Source organism: Uranotaenia lowii, chromosome 3, assembly GCF_029784155.1.
Source record: "Uranotaenia lowii strain MFRU-FL chromosome 3, ASM2978415v1, whole genome shotgun sequence".
NCBI classification, from domain to species: Eukaryota; Metazoa; Arthropoda; class Insecta; order Diptera; family Culicidae; genus Uranotaenia; species Uranotaenia lowii.
This window is the reverse complement of record NC_073693.1, coordinates 43223232-43232772: the sequence shown is the minus strand read 5'-3', so window position 1 is coordinate 43232772 and position 9541 is coordinate 43223232. Positions and strand designations below refer to the sequence as shown.

Genomic DNA, 9541 nt, shown 5'->3' with positions numbered 1-9541 from the left:
GCCCGGGGGCAACACATTACCTTATTGGTGACACGGGCCTTGGACGAGCCGCGTTCGATTTCAAGCCGCAACATGTTGCGTAGTCCGTGCAGGGTTCGGAACTCGGAGTTGTGCAACCGCGTCTGCGGATTGGAGTTGGTGAGATCCAGTATCGAGGGACCCATAGCTCGTCCGACCTGTTTGTTGTGCAATCGAAGAATGTTTAGTATTGATATTTTAGAAGAAAGTTGTAGGATTGGTTACGAACCTCTTCGAATACTGCGGGTGTGTATTTGGGAGGAACCGGCGATTGCACCTTGGTAGTGGGCAGCTCTTTGCCTTTGGGTGGCAAAACGTTGACGCTCTTTCCCGTATTGTAGTTACACTCCAAAGTGTAGCTTTTGATTAAACCTGTACTCTTGTAGATTGCCACACGTCCTGAACCTTCCTTCGAGAGACCATCACGTTTTCCCCTGTATTTTTTAAAGTGAAGATTGTTACTAAATGCAATTGCTTCTACAAATCTGCCAACTTACTTGTAGTACATATTTCGCTCGCTAAAGTTGCAGGCATCGTAGTGGAAATGCAAAGAATTAAGACTCATCAGCCGCGGCAACAGCATACATTCAACGGCTTCGACGATGTTCGGCAGATGGTTGCCATACATGAAAACACCCTTTTTAGAAGCATGCCCATGCAGATCGATGTACAAGAACATATTGCTTCTGTCTTCGTACATCGCCTTGTCGATTTTATCGTCCAACTGAGCCAAATAGTCCATACTAATGTTAAGGCTTTTCTGACTAGTCGAGTTGAAAAATTCGTTCCTGTGCGACCTCGTGTACAGCTGAGGCGTTTGAGGGCGAGATTTATTTTCGCCTCGTTTCGGATGACCTATCACGGATCCCTTTTTACCGGTGCCAACCACGGCCCCCATCGTTCCAGCCGATGGAGCTTTCCCCAGGGAGTGTTGCGATTGGAGCGTCGACTGCTTCAGCTGCTGGTGGTTAGACGAAGACAGGCCAAACTCTTTGGTCTTAGGACCACCAGAAGACGTAGATGCGCCACCGGATATCACATTCGGTTTATTGATCACATTTTTCAAGGATGAAGTTCGCCTACCGCTGTCCACTTTGGCCACTATAGACGCCTTTCTGCTTACTATACAGGGCGTGGCGATACCCGCATTGGTAACAGCGCTGTTGGCTACACTACTGGCAGTGCTGAGATTCGAAACGCTACGGCTGGGTCGCAAAACTTGCGTGGATGGCGTCGAACTTTCCGAAGCTACCACGGGATTTGGTTCCGGAACCAATGGTTCGGATAGCGCTTGTGTAGACGGCTGAGCGGTCTCTTCAGTCGGACCGGGTAAGTCGGTATCTTTTGCTGCTGGATCCGGACCAGAACCTTCCGAAATCGATCCACCAGAAGCCTCCTTACTGCTGTTCGTCACCGAACCCATGTCGTTGTTTGATGATGATGAAAGATTTGCCGTTTCAGCGAAGCCCGAGTCCGAGGTGGATGGGTTGTTTTCCTCATTAGATTCAGAATCTGTAATGAAAGTTGATATTAACTGTTTTTAATTTTTGCGAAAGCTTGCAAATAAGTGCGAAGTGATTAAACAGTGCTATTTGTATAAGCAAACTAATCACCTAATAGACCCTATAGAGTGTAGGAGGTTTGACAAGGGCGAATTTGGTAGAGCGTGTGTGGAGTTAATTTTTGAAGCGCATATTTTATTTTCAAAGCAGTAACTCTTCGAATTTGTAGGAGTAACTAGCCAATTTTTTTTAAAGCTTAACTTCGTAAAACTCCATGCTAAATATTTGAATTACCCGATTAACCGAACCAGGGTTAATAAAATAATATGTACTTAATTTAACGTGGTTGTAGTTTGATGAAATGAAAGTTTTGCTAATACGCTTTACAGCTTCTATTCACGTTTTTGACTTGTGCTTGTAATGTAGCTCAGCTTGTCAGTCAATTGCCTCCTGAGCCGATGTTCGCGAGTTCGAGCCCAGGAGTACACACCGAAGTACACACTGTTGTACCGGATAAGTTTTTCAATAATTGTGCGCCAACTGCAACATTTTTATTAAGTCGCGAATGCCATAAAGATGGTAAAACGACTATAATCGAAACAAAATAAATCTATTCACCCTTTCGATATTGTTTTATTAAAATAAGACGAACAAAAGCTACAACAAGCCCATAGATACAAGTACCTATCATATAAGGGTCAAGTATATGTAATTTGAAATGAATTTTGTATTCCCATGATGATGATTACATACTAATGCCATTGTGATGGTCGGTAAGCCAAATAGGTCATCGGGATGCTAAAGACACTAGATGTATGGTTAAATTGACAAAAAGGCTGGCCGTAGGTATACTGGGCCTTATTCTAAGAATCACGTGACGTGACTTGCCAAATTTCATATTCTCCTAGTGCTAGGCAGACTCCAGCAACTTCTCGAGGCTAGAAATATGAGCTGCGATCGGTCTTTGAAGCTCATCTAACACTAGTTCAATTTCACGTGACTCGCAGATTAAGCCCTGCTAGGGAGGGACCATGTCAGTCTTTGCCATTTTTCTTTTCGTCTATAAGACCTAACATACATTCGACCTATCCTTCATCGAGCGTTACGACCTTTGGTCTAAATGTCTAAATGATAAAACCATAATATTATGTTCTATTCCTCTCAAAACTATGGTACCAAAAACAAAGCTTAAAATGAAAGCTCAATGAACAGCACAAAACTCAACTAGGTAATCGCGAATTGATCTTGGCTTGGCTAAATGTGGTTATGAAGCTCTCTATCTAGAGAAAGCTGAAGCAACTCGTGGCTACCCGAATTATCGCTGGGCCGAGTCCAAATGAAGTAAACTAATAAAAAAAATGATAAGTCCAAGAATCTATTGTAACAAAGGAAGCACGCCTAATTAGACAAACCCTCGAAACAATCCCTCTCCATAGACTGGGAAATCTCGACAATAAGACTGCTCGATTGGCTCAATAGCAAAAGTGTTGAATGGTCAGGGGTGGTAGTTGTGTCAGTAGGAAGAGCATCTTCGGGTGGGACACCGGGATCAGCGCTCGTCTCTTCAGCGACCGGCGTAAGGGAAACCGAGCTAACACCGCTTCCCGATGGTACCATCATCGGGGGAAGTTTGCGTCGTCTGAAAACCTTGTTCAATAGCTTGGTAGACCACGAAACGGAAGGTTCCTTCTTGCTGGGTGGTTGTTGGTTTGGGTGAATGGTTTTAGTGGTGGTAGTGGTTGTGTTAGTAGTGGTCTGAGGAAAACCTTTTTGAAAGAGTGACAGCCGGGTTTTACGTAGTTGATGGTGTGTAGCTTGTCGATTGAGAGTACCATTATCATCGGACTGTTCATTATTTGTGTGGAGGGTTGGTGTCGTAGTGGGTGTCGAAAGGTTAGGGAGTCGTGGTGATTTCTGTTGCAATTTGTTAGTTTTGACATGGGAAGCAGACCGTTTAGGGGTTGTACCTTTCTTCGATGGGCCCGGCTTACTCTCAGGACCAAGTTTCACGGTCGTGATGACTTTCTCCTCCGGCGATGCTTTGTCCATAGTTTCCTCCGTGCTCGAATCGGAATTCTTTGCTACCGCTACGCTGTCGATCGGATTTCCAGTTTCATACGACGCTTGTTCGTCCGTACCGAGGTGGTGGTATCTAAAAGAAGGACAAAACGAATTTATTTAAGCATCATTTGAACATTGAACTCTATTATTCCAAAAATACGCTCAATCTTTGATCCGCCCACATATTAAAGCTTCCAATGAATTTGCTTTTCCGTATACTAATAAATAAATAACTTAATTATCTTTCTCAAAAATATCGGGTCATACCTTATGAGCTTCCGTGATGCATAGATCGCAGGTTGTGTATCGAAGATCGGTGCCAAATAGACTCGATTCAGATTCTGTCCTCTCGTATCCGACCTGTACAGCCCATTATAGACCCCATCCGGATTCAAAAAAGGAATTATCTTGAACACATACATTCTCCTGCGAAAGAGGAAAAAAATCGTTAATGGCAATCGTTACATGGCAATCGTTACATGGCAAAGAACACAATCGTACCTAAGCGTAATAGAGACAATGCTTTTCCGGTCCAGCAGCATGTTGAGAAACCCGTTGAGGACGAAGCTGGCGGGAGTCTCACCCGGATGAACACGTGACGAAATAAAAATAATTTTCTTATGTTTGAACGTATGGCACCGTGGCGTCTTGTCGTCGGGGAACAGGTTCTGCAGCCGCTCCTCCCGGGTCGCCTGAATTCCGTGGAACGAGGTGATGGTCAGCAGTTCGATGCGACGCCGCTCGACCGAGTGCGTCAGCAGTTCCCTGTAGTAGTAGATGTCATCCCGTATGTCCAGATTCGTTGCTTTGTGTTCGTCGTCGAGGGTGGGAGTGATTAGCACCTGCTGGTATAATGGTAACTTCATGCGACCCAGCTCGGCCAGCGAGGATTGTGATTGTTGGGGTAATTCAATTTTTACCAGATTCACAAGGTTCGTGATCTGTTGCATCGATTCCGATGTATTATTATCGTCTACGGACATGACCGAAACAAGCTCGGTGTCGTCCGGTGGGGGAGCAACTTTACCACTCCCTCCGGGATCGTTAACCTTCGGTTGAGTGGTTGTCCCCTCTTCGATGCCGCCTATTCCATCACGGGCGGTTTCGTCGAACGACTCGGGACTGCTACGCTCAACTTTAGAGCCCCGTACTAATTTACCTTTCTTCGAAAGGAAGCTTGCATGCCCATACTGGGTGCTCAGCTCGACAGGTCCTGCCGGACTCGTGCAGTCAAACTTCTGGGAAAGCTCCTTTGCCAATGAGTGCATCTCGAAAGGATGCCGGCCATAGCGTTTGTCGAAATTTCCCAACTGATCTAGCAAATCGTTGTAGGTGAATGGAAACGTGAACGCATAGAAAATTTTGGTATCCGCCGACTCCGGAGCTCGATGTAGGAACGATATGAAAAATATGTCATTGGTGACCTGTAAGAATGAGCAGTTAATACAAATTCCAGAGAGGATTCATGTTCATTCTAATTAATGATTGTATTTCGGTGAAGCAAAGAATAAAGTCCTGATTCGTCCGCATATTTAATTGTAATTGTAATTGTTGATTTATTTACACACGAAAACCTTTTAGCACAGGCCATTTTGTCAGGTTTTTGCAAAATCAGACAACAGCCAAAAAACTCAAATTCAGCTGTGATAAGTATTTTGAGCAGTTTTTTTTATATAAAATTTATTAGGCCATTTACTTTTTGGTATAAGTTTTTGTAGGCCGAGGATAAGAAGTTTTCTTAACACTAGAAGGAAGTTGGAAGGAATACGGAGCGGGAAGAGAGCGTTGGGAAGGAGTTAATAACTGTTCCATTGATCGGGTCCTAGGGATCCTGCTCTCCCGAAGATAACATACTTGTCATCTGCGACTTCAACATGCCTAGCTTGAAATGGTGCCCCTCCCAATGTGGCTTTTTAGTTCCGGATCCGATGGGTTCATGCCAGAAAGATATGCTACCTACAACTAATTTATTGATCTTCACAACCTTTGTGCAAATAGATACTATCTATACTGATCGCAAAACAGCTTTTGATCGTGTCAGTCATAACTTGTTCCTCAATAAGCTTAAAAGACTGGGTTTTGCGAACACATTTGTCTCATGGTTGGCATCTTATCTCAAGCAAAGAAAAATGGCGGTTAAATTTGGATCCCAGATATCTTCTGCATTTAGTAATTGCTCGGGCGTACCACAAGGCAGCAATCTTGGGCCACTCCTATTCGAGCTTTTCTTCAACGACGTGTTGCTGGTTTTACCGAATGAATGACGACTAGGTTATGCGGACGATCTCGAATTCTCCCACAAGATCAGGACTGTGGCTGATTGTTTGATACTACAAGATTGTATTACTATGTTTACCAACTGGTGTGCATTGAACCATTTAACTATTAGTATTCCAAAGGGTGCAATTATCTCGTTCACACGAAAACCTAGTCCCATCTCGTGGACTTATCAAGTAGCAAGTGTCCCAATTGAGAGAGTGTTTTCCTTCAAAGACCTTGGAGTCATCCTGAATGAAAAAATCACTTTCCACCAGCATTATGCCACCATCATAGTCAAAGCCAACAGAAATCTTGGATTAATCACCAGAATTTCAAAGGAGTTTAGAGATCCATACTGTCTAAGATCTCCGTACTATTCCTTAGTGCGATCCGGCCTCGAAACAGTTTCTGTCGTCTGGAGCCTTTATACGACATATTGGACGAAACGTATCGAAGCAGATTCGCATTCGTCAAATTTGCCCTGCGACATTTACCTTCGAACAATCCCGAGGCACTTCCGGACTGCAAACATCGCTGCTTGCTGACTGGAATGGAAACGCTAACTGAAAGGCGCATAATTGCACGAGCTGTCTTCGTGAAGAAACTCATCGACGGCGTTATTGATTGTACAGCGTTGTTGCAACAAATTAACTTAACATCAGACCCCGGCTCTTCAGAGGAATTGAATTCCTGCGAATCGGATTCCAGCGAACTAATTACGGCCAACAAGAACCACTCCATGTTCAAAGTGTTTAACCATTTTTAAACCAATTTAAATTTCGTATGTCAACTAATGTTATAAGACAAAAATTAGGAAAAGCGGTCAATTATCTAACCTAATGATTATTTGATTGATGAGATTTTTGTTGGTATAATGTACAGCTTAGCTTAGAGGTAGTTTTAAAATTCATGTAGACAATACTGTCCGATGGAATACAAATACAAAAAGACAGCTTTGCCATGAAGACCCAAACTGATGCCATCTATACCGATCTTTCTGCTGCCTTCGATAAAGTGAACCACGATATTGCAATCGCTAAGCTTAGGCTTAGGTCGAATTCACAGTGAGCGCGAGGCGAAGTGCGAAGCGGATTTCCAATTCGCGCGAAAAACCGCTTCTCATTGAAACACGTTGAAAAAGCATCGACCGTCCACAGTGCAAGCGAATTTTCGTGCGAAGACCCGGCCCGATCGCGTGAATTCATTCTGTTCATCCGGACATACACTGAAAATATTCTTTCGAATATTTTTCATCGCAAATGATTATTTATCAAAAAATCTTTTTCAAAAGTTTATTTATTTAATTTTCATTGCCGTTTCTGTGTTGGTTATGAAAAATGCACGGTTTTTTTACGCGGATTTTTGAACAAACGCGGTTTCAGTCTTTTTTAATTGAAACTAATTCTAACTGGCAATAAACGTTCGGCATAGGTGTATAGGGTGAAGAGATTGAACGGATAGAAGTTGGAATTCGTTGTCCGACGCCATCTTGAAATCCAATATGGCCCCTTCCTCTCAACTTTGAAATGCTGGCAGTGACTGAAAAGCACATGAAACTCCCACAATAAGGGTATTGGATGAAAGTGCTCAATAAGTAGAAGTCGAATTGAGCTGTCCGACGCCAACTTGAAATAAAAGATGGCGGTTTCCACTAAATTCAAAATGCAGTAAATAACTGAAAAACGCATGAACCATCCACAATATAAGAAATTAGTAAAAGGGATCTAAAAGAAGATGAAAAGTAATTGACAAAAATTTAACAAAAATTTTTAGAAAACTGCAAAAAAGCACTGAAAGAAATAAACAAAAATATGACAAGTGATATAAAAATAAAGTAATATTGACAAAAATATAACAAACCTGTGGCAAAAATATGAATAACTATTACTAAAATTTGACAAATGACAAAAATTTGAAAGAACCATTACAAAAGTATGACAAACAAAATAATAACAAATGACAAAATTTTGAAAAAAAAACACGAAAAATGTGCTGAAAAAATTATGCCGAAAAATATGACAAATATTACAAAAATATGAGAAAAATTTCACATAAATGCCAAAACTATGACAAATGTGAAAAAAATTTGACAAAATTATAATCAAAATTTGACAATAAAATAACCTGACAGAACTTATATAAGGATAACTATTTGACTACTAATTTACAAAAATGACAAAGTTATAAAAAAAATTTACAATAAAATCACAAAACTGACGCATATATAAAACTATAAAAAAAATTTTTCAAAGGTGGTAAAAATATGGCAAAAATTTGACATTAAAATGAAAAAATAAGACAAACGGGCTAGAATATGACAAAGTCCTGAACAAAATATGACCATTTCGTAATTTATGTTGTCATAATATTGTAAAATTTCTTTTCATAATTTTGTTATATTTTTGTCATAGTTTTGGTAGATTTTTTTTATGCAATTTTCTTTCATTTGAAATATTTTAAAGTTGAGCGGAAGCCGCCGAATTGGATTTTAAGATGGCGTTTCATAGCGTCATTCGACTTCTACTAATTGATTCCTTTCACCTGATACCCTCATTATGGTTATTTTATACGATTTTCAGTCATTTAAAGCATTTTGATGTTAGGCTGAAGCCGCCAGCTTGGTTTTTCGGAATTAACGCGGAATGTTTTTTTTTTTTTTTGCGCGCGCGCGTAATCCCCGCTCACAGTTTTGATTCTGCAAATAAATTTGCAAAGATTTTTTCACGTGTGAATAGTTTTTGCAAGACACAAAAGGTTTTTTTCAGTGTTGAACCGCTTCACAATTCGCGTGCACTGTGGCCGGCCTTCAAAAACGAACTTGCGAAATTCATCCGGTGAATGAATATTTCGCTTCGCAGTTCGCTTCGCGCTCACTGTGTTCGTACCCTTAGGCTGATGTCATGCTGAAGCAACTAGCAACGCGACCTACGACGCAACGTTCACACGACTAACCAGCTCTCATTTGATCTCCATGGAAATCGCGCAGACCTGTCATACTGGTCGCTACTGGTAGCGCGACCAATCTGATGCCAATGTGTTTAGTAGCGCGACTAGTAGGAAATCCAATAGGAACATTGTTTTTTCTCGATTAGAAGCAGTGATTCCGGGTTTTAAGCACAATAGTACGAAGATCTGTCCGAACTTGTGATAATAAACTAAAAACTATCTTAATCGGCGAAAAAATTTTCATGAATTTTTAGTTCCGGAAAAAAAACAAGGAATTTTGTCGGTTCAAATTTCGGCATTCTTGCAATCCGGGTCGTGATTTGATGAGTTTTTGATGGCTCCGGAAAGAAAGGAGACGATTCAAAGCATTATCAGATGTAGAGAAGTGATGATTTGAAGGGAATTTCAAAGTGACAGGTCGCGCCAGCATGACATACCAATGCAATGCAACGCAATCTTATTGGAACGTTGCGTTGCGTTGCGTTGCTAGTTGTTTCAGCATGACATCAGCCTTAGGCTTCTGTGGATCCCTTTTGGATTGGTATTGAAGATACTTAACGGGACGAAAGCTACATGTTCAAACTAGGAATCACTTCTCAAGGCAATTTGCTTCCCTCGGCGTACCTATAGGAAGTCATTTAGAAACTATAATTTTTGATGACCTCAAATTTTTCCGCACCTTCAAAGGCCAAGAAGACATCGATCTGTTACAAAGTCAGTTCAGTTCAACACGTTCGCTCTTTGGTCAAACTGCC

The 9541-nt window shown here is 41.4% G+C and overlaps 1 protein-coding gene across 3 annotated transcripts in view; it reads right to left on the bottom strand.

The window, feature by feature from the left end:
* The window catches only part of LOC129757387 (uncharacterized), a 33135-nt gene that overhangs the window by 5198 nt on the left and 18396 nt on the right, over positions 1-9541 (bottom strand). For all 3 annotated transcript variants that reach the window (XM_055754596.1, XM_055754598.1, XM_055754597.1), the window contains 6 exons: positions 4083-5005; positions 3849-4007; positions 3488-3672; positions 516-1530; positions 248-452; positions 21-176 (listed from right to left, as the gene is read on the bottom strand). In XM_055754596.1, coding sequence (XP_055610571.1) covers positions 21-176; positions 248-452; positions 516-1530; positions 3488-3672; positions 3849-4007; positions 4083-5005 — 2643 coding nt within the window. The remainder of the gene's footprint in view (positions 1-20; positions 177-247; positions 453-515; positions 1531-3487; positions 3673-3848; positions 4008-4082; positions 5006-9541) is intronic.